Source organism: Myxocyprinus asiaticus, chromosome 42 (genome assembly GCF_019703515.2).
Source record: "Myxocyprinus asiaticus isolate MX2 ecotype Aquarium Trade chromosome 42, UBuf_Myxa_2, whole genome shotgun sequence".
NCBI lineage: Eukaryota > Metazoa > Chordata > Actinopteri > Cypriniformes > Catostomidae > Myxocyprinus > Myxocyprinus asiaticus.
Genome location: NC_059385.1, coordinates 35,912,907 through 35,929,601, shown reverse-complemented (window position 1 = coordinate 35,929,601; position 16,695 = coordinate 35,912,907). Strand labels below are relative to the sequence as shown.

Here is a 16,695-nt window from a genome sequence, read left to right as displayed (position 1 = left end):
AAACTCCCCTTACATTTCCAAAAATAAAAAATAAAAAAAATAAATACAAATAAAAATATCTTCCTCTAAGGATGTGAACTTTACAAGTACAAGTAACTGTCTCTTCTTTGTTTTATCACTTCATCTTCTACTTTGCTAGGCTTGTCAGAAGGGGACGATCTTCAACTGTCCTTGCTGTTACCATGATTTTGTACAGAAAATGATTAATAATTAAAAAGTGGATATTTGTGGAAATAACAGCATTAAATTCTCTTTCTAATAAACACCTTGTAGTGTCATAAATCTAGAAATGGCCAAATGAACTGTAAATCCATCAACCCAGTTACTTTCTAAAGGCATAGCTAGGCATTTTTTTTAACATCTTCAAATTTAGCTTGAGATGGCACAGTGCAATTTATGCTCCAATTAAAGACATTCTTTGTCTGATGCATAAAATCTTACAAAAATTTACTTGATCAATCCCTTTTTGAAATAGAAAAGGCACTGATTTTGTGGAAGGATCCATATAATGACCCCATGTCACATTAAACAATTTCCTTCATTGCCGTAAATTCTGAATGTGTTTCATTTGAGTGCCATTTATCAAGAAATTGTTGTTTATCAGTTGTTTGACTGTGATGCAATACACTGACCTAATAATGCAGCGCAGTCAGTGGCATAACACTCTCCTTTATAAATTGTTCTGAAGTGAGTCCTGATCTGTGAGTCTGGAGCACACTGACCTGTTTCTACTGATCTACTGATGACGGTCTTGAACTTAAGGACACATAAAAACGTATAACAGCCGAGAATGGATTGTCTGTGCAGAGCTTCAGTAAACAGTATCAGCCAAACTTCTGAACGTGAACTGTGCACTAATGGATTTTATTTGCCACAGACTGTCTGAAATTAGTCATTTACATGTTAACTAAAGGAACGGAGTTTGGTTTGTCATTTTAATCATGTTTTAGAGATCATCCTCAGGAAGCTCATTTGTGTCTCCATGACTTGCAGCCGATATCATAAACAGCATACTGAACTTAGCCCCTTTATTTGATAGATTTCATTGTTTGATGTGTAATGCAAACCATTAGGTTTTGCTTCCGCTATTTCTATACTGATTAAATGTTTTTTTGTATTTACTGACAAAAATGCTAAATTTGCACTTTCTGTTCAACCCTGTCACGCATGTGACATCTCCCCTTTAAAAATAATGCTTTGATCTTCCTGACATCACACTGACAGTCTTTTTTTCCCTCTTTCAGTCTTTGTCAGTATTTCATTACGTTTATACTTATATTGGTTAAATAATGTTCTTGGCACAAAGCACAAGGATTCTGGCTGTAAATAATCTCTTACTCTCTTATAATAAAATAAGTTTTAAAGGGGTCATGACATGCCTTTTTCACTATTTTAATATGTTCCTTGAGGTTCACTTATATTATATTAATAAAGTCATATATTTGTAAAACATGATAATTTTCCACCCTCATTCTGACCATCTGTCAGAAATGCTCTGTTTTGGTGCTGCTTCTCCTTTAAGACTTGATAGTAAATGGCCACTGTTCTGATTGCTGAGCTAGCCAGGACCCCAGACCACAAGAAGGTTACTCCATGGCCAATTTGGTTGCTTAGGAGACCTGGCTGGAGTCACTCAGCACACCCTGGGATTTGAACTAGCAAACTAGCAAGCTCCAGGGGTGGTAGCCAGCGTATTTTACCATTGAGCTACCCAGGCCCCCAGTTGTTTTGTTTTTTTTAATTATTATTGGGACAGTTCATGTAAATGATCTGGTCAAATAAACGATTCCCTTATATTTAACATTGGGAATTCTGATTAATTTTTGTGAGTCAGTTTGTTCGGATACTTCATGCAAATGAACTAGCCTTTTTTGAAGGTGAAATAATTAGTGTATTGCTGTTGTTTAGGACAGTTTATTTCGATTCAGCTATATAAAATAGGGTGTTTTCTAGTTTTACTAGTTAATATTTTGCATAAATGTATATATTCAATTTAGTTTTATTGTTTAATGTGACCCTAATTAAACAATCTAATTGTTACATATAAAAAAATATTTTCTTCTTTAAATAGTTTCAATGTAGTTAGCTACTTTTTTTAAAATGTAGCTTCAAGTTTAATGAAAAAGAACCTTTTTGCTACTTTTCATGGCTGTAAGCACATATTTAGGATTGGGGGTAATAATATTAATTCTTATTGTGGTCACCTAATGTCTATGGTGGTTACGGCCCTGATACTTAGGGTCTAAGGTGGGAAAATATGATTTCTTGAATATTCAGCAGTAACTTTTTTAAATGAAATTACATAAAAATAAAGCTCAAATGGCACAATTTCCTGAGAATGACCCAGAGACTAGGCAGGTTTATAGGACTTCCATTCTACAAAACATAATGAGCTGATCGTAAAGTCACGGTTCATAACCTTGTGAGTCATTTCATCTGATGCTGCAATAGCCTAATTACACACTGCTGTGTCAAACCTTATCTTCCCAAATAACTCACGAGTGTAAAAACTGATGAATGTCATCCCTGTCTAACGACTGTCAGCTAACAAGTATCCAACAGAACAAAACTAGATTAACAAATGCTAAACATGCAAAGAGAAGGAATGGAAGAAATAACACTGTCTGATCTGACTAACGTTCGGTACAGAACACAAAACCAAAGCGAGAGGAGACAGCGCTGACTGAGCATGCTCCGACCCAAGCACAGACAGAAAGAGGAAAGAGACGTACTGTAGAAACTGGCCATTATGTAGTTTTGGCAGCGTTCACCAGTAAACTCATCAGGGCACCTGAGAGGACAGACAGAAGTCACAGAGAGAAGAGAGAAGAAAGACAGGAAGTGAGTTTGACAGCCAAAAGTTCCCAACACACACGCGTCCGCTGTCGCCCGCTGAACGCCTCGCAAACATCCGCCTTATTTCATCACATGCACTTTCCATCCGATTCCGAGAGCCAACCAAATGAATATTCCACCCAAAAATGAAAAATCAGTCATCATTTACACACCCTCATGTTGTTCCAAACCCAAAAGAATTTCTTCTTTCAGTGGAACACAGAAGGAGAATTTTGGAAGAATATCCTGCCTGCTCTTTTTCATTTAATGAAAGAGAATGAGTACTGGGGCTGTGAAGCTCCAAAATTACAAAAACACATCATAAAATGATCAGAAATTTGGTCTCTATGACATGTGCACTACATTCTAAGTCTTCTGAAGTCATCCGATAGCTTTGTGTGAGGAACATACCTAAATTTAAGTCATTATTCATTGATAATCTTCCCCTCCAGTGGGCTGTTCTACTACTGTGACCAGATCATTAATTTAGTGAGTTGAACTGGAGAACTGGATCAGTCATGAACAAATCATTGAAATGATTTACTGAAAAAATCTGACACAAAAGAATGATTCATTCACGAATCGGATATCACTACTTCTCTCTTGAACATGCCAAGATGTCAAGGTTTTCAGTGAATAATGACTTACATTTTGTGTCTGTTCCTCACACAAAGTTATCATATGGCTTCAGAAGTCTTGGAATATAGTGCAAAAGTCATAAAGACCAATTGTCTGATCTTTTTATGATGCGTTTTTGTCATTTTGTAGCTTGATGGACCCAGTCTGCATTCAATTTCATTATTTGAAATATATTTATTATTATCATTTACTTACATTAAATGGAAAAGAGTAGCCATTCAGGTTGGGGATGACATGAGGGTGAGTGAATAATGATTCATCAACATTTTCATTTTTTAGTGACTTAATCCTTTAACAGCTCAAAAAAAAAAAAAAAAAAAAAAAAAACACTCAAAGAATGTTGTTGTCTCTGAATATTCCTGTGCAGTTAGTAGTGTCTCTAGTGTAGAGGTTGGCAGAGATGACAGTAGGGCATCTTTAGGGTCACGCCACATACATTCATGCATCTGTCCACATCGAATGTGCGGCCTGGCAGACTCTGATACAGAGAACGTGATGGAAACTTTTTGGAAATGGCGGAGTGGTAGAGGCAGCATGGAAACAGCAGTGACCACGTGTGTGTTTGGGGGTGAGGGGCGTTCACTGACTGCACATACGTTTGGGGTCTATGACTCGCACAGGGTCTGTGGTTTGACAGCGGTTCCCTGTGTATCCAGGAGGACACCTGTGTTAAAGAGAGGATGAACACAGCATAACATATGACAACACAACATTACACGACAACACTTTACAAAACACACACAGGACAAAAACTCCTGGAATGTTGGAAAATGACCTATTTTATGTAATTAACTACCCTATTTAATACTGTAGTTATTGCCATTTTATTTTAATTTAAAGGAATATCCCACACAAATATGAAAATTCTGAAATGCATTACAATTTTTTCAATAGTGCTGAGGCTAAACGCCATTGGTTCTCTTGTGGCCATTTTTTATTTGAGAGCTGCGGCAAAGGGAAAGTTTGTCAGTGAATAACAACTTAAATTTAGCTTTATGTGAGGAACATAAAGCTATTGCTTGACTGTAGAAGACTTTGAATACAGTGCACAAATCACACTGACTACTTTTATGACCCGTATATGGTACTTTTTTTGTCATTTCGTAGTTTGACAGACCCAGTCCCCATTCACATTCATTATATGGAAAAGAGCAGCCAGGATATTTTTCAACATTTTCATTTTTGTGTACCACAGAAGAAAGAAAGTCATATGGCTTTGGAATGACATGTAAATGATGACAGAATTTTAATTTTTGGATGAGCTCATCCTTTAATGTTCTTGTACATATTTTATCTAAGTATTTATTAAAGGAATAGTTCACCCAAAAATGAAAATTCTCTCAACATTTACTCACCCTCATGCCATCCCAGATGTGTATGACTTTCTGCTGCAGAACACAAGTGAAGATTTTTAGAAGAATATCTCAGCTCTGTAGGTCCATACAATTTAAGTGAATGGTGACCAGAACTTTGAAGCTCCAAAAAGCATAAAGGAAACATAACAGTAATCCATAAGACTCCAGTGGTTTAATCCTTGTCTTCTGAAGTGATATGATAGGTGTGGATGAGAAACAGATAAATATTTAAGTCCTTTTTTACTCTAAATCTCCACTATTACATCTTAAAGTCACATGTGGTACCTGTTTAGTTTCACTTTCACATAAAAGGACTTAAATATTGATAACATTATGCTATCGTATGGTAGCATATGATATTGGAGTATTATTATACTGCAGTGCTTTTGTATCATTTTTGTTTTAAATAAATTATTAAGACTGTACTTGATCTACTTGTTATGTCTTTAATATTGTTGAGAATTGTTTCGGTTTAGGCATAATGGTGGGGTCGGGTGCTTATAAAGATCTATAAAATAGTATAATGTAAATTGAAATTATTGTTCCTAAATTTACCCAGATTGACGCGCTGGGCTGCTGCACAAGCAGCAGTATTTGATGCCTTGGGAGTGAGAACGGGTTGAAAATACAGGACAATACGTGTCCTGTTCGTCTTCATTTTGGCCTAAATACTCAGCTAATACAGGACAGTTAGCATTAGCAACCCTAGGCATATTCAAATTAAAAATGATGGAAATATGAAACTATTGATTTAAAGTTGTTGATTCTAAGTAGGCCTATAGAAACCATACATTTTAAGTGTATTGCAAAATATTCAGATATATACAAATATAAATCAGTAAGTAGATTAAGAGAGTAGTGAGAGCGACTCCATTGCATCATTCACACCATATCATAGGTGCATTTAGTGAAATGGCGGTTTGTTGGCCAGGATTCTCTGATTGGTAGATCATGGGTAGTGTAGTTCTTTACCAGTAAGTCCTCTATTAAACATGATTTTTATTTTGAAGTTGAAATTACGTGAACTGATGGCTTTAATAGAAGCATACTTATCAGCAATTAACAACCTCGGAGCTCATGGTTGGTCTGTCTTTCAAGGTTTATAAGTAATAATCAATTATTACTTTAAAGTAATAATCAATTACCAGATGGAAAAATTTTATGGATTTTTACTTCTGAAACCAGAATTCAGCGCTCTGTAGCACCTCTCTCCTCAACAAGCTGCATGATTTGAGGTATCATTCATGTCTGAGAAAAATAAGACAAATAAGTATAATATCTGAAGCCTTAGCTTTAGCAAACTTCACTAAATACACGTTTTGAAATTGAAAGCTCAAGTCCCTGAGGAGCACAGCTGTCTGACCACTCCTGTATTTACAGTAGAGAGAGAGAGAGAAAGTTCTGCAGTACGTGCTGAATGGGAACAGAGAGTCCTGAGATGCAGCAGTTTTTAGTGCTTACTCACTGAATCGGACAGTAAGAGCACTAATACAGTGTGTGGCTTAAAGCCCAGAGGACAGACACAAACACACACACACAAAAACCTCAGTTGTTGGTGAACTGAGAGCATTTACCTTTCATAAACTCAGCCTACAGTTTTGTTTTGCATGAAAAAGTGAACTGAATTTATTGGGAATGTGTTTATTAAGTAATTAGTTGAAGTTACAAGAAGTACAAGATTTAGGGTAACACTGTACAATAATGTTGCCTTTGCTAATTGTTTATAAAGAAGTTTGTGAATGACTAATAAAGAATTCACAGTAGCATTATAAATGATAACGACATAAATAAAAAGGGTGACCTTACTGCAATACCTGCCAAAAAGTGAGCATTTTAACTTGAACTTCTCATAAATGCTTAATAAATACACTTACTCATACTTATCAAAAACATACAATTCCCTGCTTCTTGATTTATGTCACAATGCAGAAAAAATAAATCCTTCCATTGAGATTAAAAGGAGGGATTATGTCATTTCACTACAGTCGGATTAATGTTTGTGTTTTGTCTACTTGTCATGTTGATGTCCCAAGTGTACTGTCCCAACTTACCTAGTGCTAGTTACCTGAAGTCCTCTGCAAAAAAACATTTCATACTCATTCACAGCAGATATCATATAATAAAGCCTGATGATCGTTAAACTAGACTGATCTTCATGTACATATAAGTTACTAATGTTACTAAATTCTTCATAAGTGTCTGCTTTACATTAAGGGTCATTTCCATAGGTTACTAATGTTGAATAAGTACTCTTAAGCATTTATAAAGGCAGGTTAAAATCCTCACTATTTGGCAGGTATTGCATGAAAATCAACCTTTTTATGCATGTTGAAATAACCACACATCAATGATTTATAATGCATTTGTAAATGACTTATTAGTCATTAATGAACCCATTTATAAACCCTTCACAAAAGGAACATTAATGTAAAGTGTTACCAGTTTGCGAATAGCTTCTATTAGAAATGGCTTTAATTAGACTTCACCTGAAAGACTTTTAATACATAAATCCTCTGACTGAGCGGTTGAGTGTCTGTCAGCGAGCGTGTAAAACACCGTGCAGTCTCTCTCTCTCTCTCTCTCTCTCTCACACACACACACACACACACACACACACACGTGTAGCTGTACCTGCAGAGGCGTCTGATGTTGCCGGGCGTGACCTCCAGCGTGAAGCATTTTCCTCCGTTCACGCAGTAGTTACTCTCGCTCTCACTGCAGCGCGTCACGTGACTTGACGTTTTGGCCGCCGGAGTCGTGCTGGTGGCCGCTGCGGACAAGACAAACACAAACGCATAAATACACTGATGCAAGACCGGTTTTACTCTAGAGGATGTTATTATGTTACCAAAGCATTCATTTTAAATAAAGTGTAAGATAAAGTGTGCCAAATGTAAAGCAGATAAGGACATGCACAACATGTGTAAGTCAAATGCAAAAGATCTTCACTAAACAACCGCTGAAAAGCAGAGGAACATGAGAAGACAAATACTGCACAGACGGGATATTTTGGGTTATTGATGAAACTCAAATCAATTCAGTCTCATTGCCATGGACTAAATAAAGAACATAAATACAAAGTGAGATGAATATGACACAGAACTTGTGTTACTTTATTTGTTACATGACTACACTGACTAGACCATTTATACAATTTTAGTCATTAAAACTATTCATTTTCTGTTCAATTACAGGCACTACCGAAGAAGCAATCAACTACAATGTTTTGTCTTTACAAATGTAGTTTTCAAACAATTGACTATCACAAAATGAGCACTGAAACATCTGAACACAGCTTATGCAAACTCATCCCTGAATCCTGATCCAATATGAGAAGCTGAAATAAGCTAAGCTGATCCAAAACATACACGGCTGCATATATTTAATAAATCAAGACAAAATTCGAGCAATTTAAAGAAATCACAACAGCATCCAATAAGATCCCTCTGTACCTGATGTGTTGTTGGGATAATATCTGGATATATGAAAGTGCATCACTTCTATCCGTCGACACCCAGTGGGATGAAAAAGTGTTTCCTGAGTGCTCTGTTTGGTCCGACTGCCTTTCTCTGCACTTCCTGTCTGACAAAGTCCCTGCTCATGAAAAATTTTAAATGATCAGCTCTACGGCAGCGCACGAAGCACGTCACGTCTCTAACGCATCATCAATGCAGTGCTGAGCTATAAGTCACCGCGGCTTAAGACTCTGTGATTGAACTTTCGTGCCAGTGACAAGCCATGACAAACAAGCCTACACACACACATCTGCAATCCTTCTGGAGCTGTCACAATGACTAGGAATGGACTGACAAACCAAACCATGAATGGACAGTCCATTGCATGTCTAACCATGAATCTCCCTGAGTAACTTCATGACTCGACATACTAATGGCTCAATTTTGTGCTGCGTTTAGGACCAAACTAATTCCACCAGGAAGTAAAAGTGACATATTGATAGCCATCTCTAAGCACCTCTGACATCAGGTTACTTTCATCTGTGGTCTAGAATCTATGAGGCCACATCCGGCCTTCTCAGCTTTGCCTCTATAAATGCACGACGTGTGGTGTGGGACGATTGAACATTGTGGAGATGCTGCCTTCAACATGGCAGGTAATAGAGTTAGCTTTGTCATGATTTCATAGGTCATGGACCCCATCAGGTGACCACTGAAGCAGGAGACGCTCAACGTAATTCAATCTTTACAGTCTAAACTGCTGATGTTTGAGTCCACTGGCACCGCATGAATAATTGACAGCGTAACAGATTGCTTTGGGCCCGTTAATCTAATTGTCGTTTTTCACTCCCATTAAACCTACAGCATTAGTGATCAGGCACATTTGATCATCCGCCACATAAAAACAACTTTCAGGAGTGAATTCACTAAAAAGTTGCACCAAACTAGCGCAATATTTTAACGTAAATTCCGGCAACTTGTGCGCTAACCACCTGTCATCCAGTTAAAGCAGGCACAAAATTCACTGGATTTATTATACATATTAGTCATTGTCATTCTTTTCAGTCCAAACATACCCCCTTTCTATGTTAATAAAGCTTATTATGGATTGTGCTGTATTTACAAAAGTCAGCACTATTAACATTTATTGCGATTACTGGCTGCAGAAACACACAACACAAAGTTTTTAATTCACTAAAAAGAACCGTATTATAAAAGACATTCGGTACAAAGCATAGCATGTTTTGCGGTGAAGATTCAAAAGAACCGACTCATAAGAGTAATTTAGTCGGAAATCAGGCTACATTGGTAGTGCTGTGTGTTTCAGCAGAATCAGAATCCTGATTCAATATGACAAGCTGAAATAAGCCAAGCTGATCCAAAACGTACATGACAATATCTACATATATACAGTATATATATTAGAGGTGGACCGATAGTGGATTTTGCCGATACCGATAACTAAGGTGGTGGGAAAGGCAGATAACCGATTAATCAACTGATAGTTTTTAAAACTGATTTATTGAATGTAAAAAAAAAAAAAATTTAAATGATGAAAAAACTATCAGCATCTATCGCCATCGATTTTTGCAGATAACGATAGTTCCAAAAAATAACTATTGGCAAAACTGACAAATCAGTCTACCTCTAATATATATATATCAAGATACATTTTATCCATTCAAAAAAGAATAAGTCGTCACATAAAACAATCAAGAAATTTCTATTGATTTATTAAATACATGTACATGTATATAATCGAGCAAATCTGAGCAATTTAAAGAAATCACAACAGCAGTGTTCCGTGCAGTAGATTCAAAAGAACCGACTGATAAGAATTGCTTAGCTGGGAATCAGCTGCACTGGCTGTGCTGTATGTGTTGCGCTGCAGATATTAAAAAGAACCAACTCATAAGAATCATCCACCCACATTGGCAGAAGAATGCACATTCGAAAATTGTTAATGGAACCGAAAGTCATGAAAATCATTCAGTTTCTATATTCTTTTTTAAAACATTTTAGAATGTTTCCCAACCCTACAAATGATGGAGGAGAGTATTCTAATCAGGCATATATCCAGACGTGTGGTATAGTTGAGACTTTTAAAAATCTGATGTCGTACCATGGAAGTGCACAGTTCAAACTGCATTCAGCAAAGTTTTTTTGTTTACGCTGTAACCTGATTAGCATGATTCCTTTAGAAAACTGGCTGCTTAAACAATGCAGAAACTGTGTTCAAATAATCTAGGGCATCAGTGAGTGCAATTCATTCTTCATGAATTCACTCTTATGGAGAAAAGGAAAGTGAGGTACATTTGCATACGTTTGAATCTCAATGACTGCAAGAGATGCAAATGAAAGACTGTATCATAAGTGTTGAGTAGAATGACACAAGATTCATTTCAGCTCACAGATTTCAAACAGACACTATTCATGTGATGTTGGCATTTTGGCATGCTGCGCTCAGATTGACGGGCACCTCGATAAAGTTGAATTGTCAGCAGAACAGCAGGAGAACGTTTGAGTCTTTTCAAGGTGAGAGACAGCAACGAATTATTCAATTCACGTATGGATGGATCTCTATGTATTCAATGTCTGGCGGCAAACAGCGAAGATGCCAAGAATAAACTTGAGTGATGTGCAAAATTAGAAGAGGGGAAATTGGATCACTGTGTTTAACCTTCATGCTTGTGTTTGTGTCTTTCTTAATGTTAATGAACACTGATCTGGTCGTAAAGTAGGAAAATACCCAAGATATTTTATTTATTTATTTATAATCTGTAAGGTTTATGTTCACAGTTAAATAGTGGTGGAACTGATTAAGGATTGGGCAGGTAATAGACAGTTAATGCACAATGTTTCCATAACTTAACCCCCCCCACCCCCCAAGATTTTAAGTTAAACTCTATATGAATGTAAGGGAAAGTGGGTAACATTTTACACTTTACAATATTCCCTTTGTTAAGGGTTCATAAAGGGGTTCATAAATCACTAATACATCATTTAGACTAATGTATTTATATACAGTATATCATTTTATCATCTTAAGAAAAGGGAAACTTTCCTCCAGTACTTGACAAATAGTGTTAATTTTAACTTTCATGATATAAATGCTTAATTAATACACTTATCTATACTTAAACGTAAAATGCCCTAATTCATGATTTATGTCATAATGTAGCAAAATTGACTTATTTGTACTTACTAATTTATTAAAGTGAGATTAAAAGAAGGGATTAAGTTAATTACTAGATCGGTTATTAATGTTGAATACATGTTATAAAATAATAAGTGTTATTGAGGTAAAATGGCTCACTATTTGGCAGGCATTGCATGTACACGTTGTTATAACTGCATATACATTATTCATTATGTAAATTATTCATTATATAAATTAATTTAGTAATCAATGAACCCCTTTAAAACCCCTCAATAAAGGCAATATTAATGTAAATTGTTCCCGGAAAGTGCATATTTTGGTTTTTCACCATTTGTTAACACATTTTTGTCTTCACGTTCATTTGAAATAATCCTGCGGATATTACAAATTAATTTTTAAAAGAACAAATGACAGAAAAAAACTGACATGAGCAAAAACAACAACAAAAACAACAACTGTATAATAATTATCAATGAATCAGCAAAATACTGTTTAAAAAAGTTGTAGATGTTGGTTCAGCATGTCACACCGCAGGACATTTCAACCTCCCAAAACTACTTCAACTACCCTAAAACAAAGTTTACAGGTTTATTTCAATGAAATTCAGTTCTTGAAATCCCCCCTCTTTGAGTCCTTGAGCAAAATTAGAAGAAGCCGATAATCTCTGCAAGCAGCAGAAGTATTAAAATTCACGCTGCCTATAAATAACTGCAGGGCCGCAGCAGACACATCCACTGCAATGCAGCAGCGCTCAGCATCTCTCATTCTCTGTGCGAGCGCTGTGAAGGCCTCTGCTCCATCGATTCGGGTCCATTTCATATTTTTGCTGGTGGGAAGAAACTGAAGACGCAGCTCTGCACAGACACCACATGATGCTGCAGTGCAGACGTGCTCGAATACATCCGCATTCTCCTGCACCACACCTGCGAGTGCTCCAGTAATGCAGGGAAGCACTTCAAGCACATCAACTGGGAGATGAATATGAGGATTTCAATCTGCTAAAGTATACTTTGTCCTTTTCAGATGGCACAGTATTCCTGGTGTTCTGCTGTGCACCAGATTGCTGAATCATACTGCAGGTTTGACCGTGACTCAGTGAGCACTCTGTATTCAGCACACAAATCACAGGCTGTCTTTAAGAATCTTTAAGAACTTTCCAACAATAGCTTAAAGTTGAGGATATACAGCATCAGCAATATAATGCAGTTCACAGTGCTTAAACTAGATCATGTGGCACACTATGAAGTCAAAATCCAACTCAAATAAAGCACAAATATGATATGTGGCAGCCTATAAGGGGCCATATCCTACAATTCTTTTATCATTTACTTTATTTTGAGGTCTACTTATAAAGTTCATGCCAAAAACACTTATTAGCTTTTCACAACCATTTTCCACACTGCTTTACAAGTCTTCTGAACAGAAAGTCTTAAGATAATCTTCCTTCAAAAGAGGACTTTTAAAAAAAATATCCTGGCACCACTTTTTCATGTATTGAAAGCAGTGTTGTATAAAGTATCCATTTGTCATACTTGAGTAAAAGTAAAGATACCTTAAAGGAAATTGTCTCAAATAAAAGTTAAAGTAGTTCATGAGAAAACGACTTAAGTAAAAGTATTAAAGTAACTGAATTGAAATTTACTTAAGTATCAAAAGTACAAGTAAATTGCATAAATTACAGAACAGTTCATTAAACCAATGGCAACTTATTTGATTGGTGGTACTCATCATTTAGTCGCCCTCATGCCATCCCAGATGTGTATGACTTTCTTTCATCTACAGAACACATACAAAGATTTTAGAAGAATATTTCAGCTCTATAGGTCAATTCAATGCAAGCGAATGGTAGCCAGACATTTCAAGCTACAAAAAGCACATTAAGGGAGCATAAAGTTACCCATACTACTACAGTGGTTAAATCCATGTCCTCTGAAGCGATTCAGTTGGTTTTGGGTGAGAACAAACCAAATTGTAACTCATTTTCACTGTCTATCTTGCCATTGCAATCTCTAGGCACGATCATGATTTCAAGCTCGATTTCACTTTCTAGTGCTTGATGCATGTGCAGAGCCCTAAGTGGCGCTATAAGAAGTGTAATCGAGTTTGAAATCCTGGTTGCCAAGGAGACTGCTAATGTCAAGATTTATAGTCCGAAAAGGAGTTATATTTTGGTATATTCTCACCCAAAACCAATTGGATCCGTTCAGAAGACATTGATGAAACCACTGGAGTTTTATGGATTACTCTTATGCTGCATTTATGTGCTTTTTGGAGCTTTAAAGGTCTGGCCATTATTCACTTACATTGAATTGACCTACATAACAGCAATATTCTTCTGAAAATCTTTTTTTGTTTGTGTTCTTCAGAAAAAATTCAAGTCATACACATCTTGGATCGAATGAGGGTGAGAAACTTGTTAATGAGTTGAGAACTTGTGGGGGTGGGCTCTTTTCCTTTGGGCCAATAAGCAACCACCCAGCAACCACCAAGAACACCCTGGCAACTGCATAGCAATGTGCTAAAAACAGAGTTAAAACAACTTAACAACAGCATAGCAACAACCTGACAACCACCTAGAACACCCTGGCAACTGCAGGGCAATGTACTAAAAACACAGAAAAAAAACTTAGCAACAGCATAGTAACAACCTGGCAACCACATACTGTAAAACTGTATCAAATTAATTAGACAAAAAACAAATTTAAACTTACAAGAGCAGTTTCTTGTCTTCCCCAGTAGAGACAGACGACAGAACACGTAATCTGGCACTTTGCTTGTGATTTTGATTCAGATTCATGATTTGCAAAACGAATCATTCAGACTGTTTTTTAAACTTTTTGTTCAGTTCAAAAGAATCAAATTTAAAAGATTCGAATCAAATGATTCTTTCAACGAATCACACATCTCAATCGCCGATCTGCACGTATTTTTGCACTACAGCTGTTTTGTATTTTTGGTGTTACCATGTCGCAAAAGTAACGAAAGGGTCTAGAGAAATTTATCGGAGTAAAAGTATCAATTTTCTCTTCAAAATGTAGAGAAGTAAAAGTAAAAGTCCAAAGAAATATTTATACTCAAATAAAGTACAAATATTGAAAAAGTGTACTTAAGTACAGTAACGAAGTATTTGTACTTCATTACTATACACCTCTGATTGAATGTGAATTGTTATTGCAAAGAAAGCACAATAGCAGTTAGAAAAGTAGTCTATAAACAGCCTGATCTCACAAAAATTACGTAACTTTGGCAGCATTTTGTAAATTGATTTTATGTGGTTCATGACATATTTTGCTGCAGTTCCGAGATTAAATGTCCATTGTGTGGTGGTAAAAGTGAGTTAAATGTTCACCCTAACAAATAGGTTAATGTTAAGTTTTAAATCAGCAAAACCTACCTCCCTACCCTAAACCTTAAAACTAAACCTAACCGATAGATACACTCAAACAACTCGAACAAGCTTGTAAATTTTTTTTAAATGTTTCACCTTACAATTCATGCACTATAGTAAAAGTGTTTAGATGTCATAAGATAGCATTGTGTGAGGAACAGAGTGAAAAGTAAGTTTTTATGAACTGATAATCTGCAGTTTTACTCGTGGTTTGTGTTAAAGGGAATAAAAGTTATTGTTGTTGTAGCGCCTCTAGTGTTCATTTCACCAGTAAACTGCCGCGATATGTACAACGAGCCACGTAAAAATAATTTCGCAAAAATGTAGGTATATACTAACATGATCCTGTGAGACCGGGATGACTATCAAAGTTATATGGACTACAAAAATTGCACATTGATGGCATTGACATGATGTTTGGTCACATGACACACGAGAACCAATGGCATCTGCCGTCAAATGTTGAAGCACCATTTTTGTAGTCCATATCACTTTTACAGTCCATTTGGGACGCCAAAGGAAAGGAAAATGATAAGTATATATTGAGTGCATTTAAATGCACTTTCTTACACCGATTACATTTAATAAGCCGACAACGCATGTGGTCATGTAAACGCAATAAACAGTGTTTCTTTATCATTGTAAGGTAATAAACAGTGTAAGAATAATCCGACCGACACTCGTAGATTTTTGCCCATTACGGCGATTTCTCATGGCGTGTAAACACCATAACCGCCGTTCTTACTGGCTTATCCAATGTGTGCACGTGTTGAGCACATGCCTCTTCACGGTTTGACGTCAAAAGCAGAAAATAACGCAATTATTTCAAATGTCATGTAAACGCGGATTTTTGCCTTGTCAGATTTTTTTAAATACGATGATTTTAGAGAATCAGTGTATTGGTGTGCATGTAGACACGCTCACTGATGCACACACAAAGTATACAAGGCATTTAGGATCTTCCGTTTTTCAAGAAAAAATAAAGTCATACAGGTTTGAAACGACACATGGGTGAGTAATGACAGGATTTTCATTTTTGGGCAATCTACTGTATACCTTAAAACTCAGACAGAAATGGTTTTTAAAAACAAACTTCAGCTGCTGGTTTCTGCCACTGGGATTCTTCAGAAGGATGGGCAGAGTGGCAGGTGCTACACACAGCCACAATCAGTGTAAGCTTTCACACGGTTTACCACATTTAACTCTTATCGTTAGTTCTTCTGCTGTTTAGGAATAAAGGTATCTATCCTACTTCCTCATTATTACCTCACCATGTTTCTGAACACTCAATAAGTGTCACTGATGTGTTGATACATTCAAGTGTGTGATGTCGCAAAGTTGCGGAAGTTCTGAATGAGCCATCTGTTCAGTTTAGTTTGAACAAAGGCTCTTTTTGGACTGGTGAGGAAGTTTTGTGTATAGAAAGTTACAGTGTTTTCATAGTGTAAATAACTCTTTTGTCTCAAAAGATCAAGGGAATTTGATTCCTCTTGATATGATGACAAACACATTTAAGGGGATAGTTAACCCAAAAATGAAAATCTTCTAATCATTTACATCATCATGACTTTCTTTCTTCACCAGAACACATCTGAAGAAAAATTGAAAAATATCTCAGCTCAGTAGGTCCTTAAAATGCAAGTGGATAGTGACACGATTTTTGAAGCTCCAAAAATCACAGACAGTCAGCATAAACGTCATCCATACAACTCCAGCGGTTAAATTAATGTCTTCTAAAGATCAATATTTAAGTACGTTTTTTAACTCTAAATCATCACTTCTGTTCTGCAGCGGTATGCGCGTGTGACGTAATCGTGTTGGCATTTTCACGCGAGAACTGAGGCACGTGCGTCACACCTGGAA

At 36.4% G+C, this 16,695-nt stretch overlaps 1 protein-coding gene across 8 annotated transcripts in view; it reads right to left on the bottom strand.

The window, feature by feature from the left end:
• Positions 1 to 16,695, bottom strand: part of LOC127432341 (pro-neuregulin-1, membrane-bound isoform-like) — a 147,163-nt gene that overhangs the window by 23,347 nt on the left and 107,121 nt on the right. For 5 of the 8 annotated variants that reach the window (XM_051683276.1, XM_051683278.1, XM_051683282.1 and 2 more), the window contains 2 exons: positions 7,461 to 7,599; positions 2,733 to 2,791 (listed from right to left, as the gene is read on the bottom strand). In XM_051683276.1, the coding sequence (XP_051539236.1) occupies positions 2,733 to 2,791; positions 7,461 to 7,599 (198 nt within the window). Of the gene's footprint in view, positions 1 to 2,732; positions 2,792 to 4,070; positions 4,139 to 7,460; positions 7,600 to 16,695 lie in introns of all 8 variants that reach the window. The other 3 variants (XM_051683277.1, XM_051683283.1, XM_051683281.1) reach the window with 1 other exon arrangement.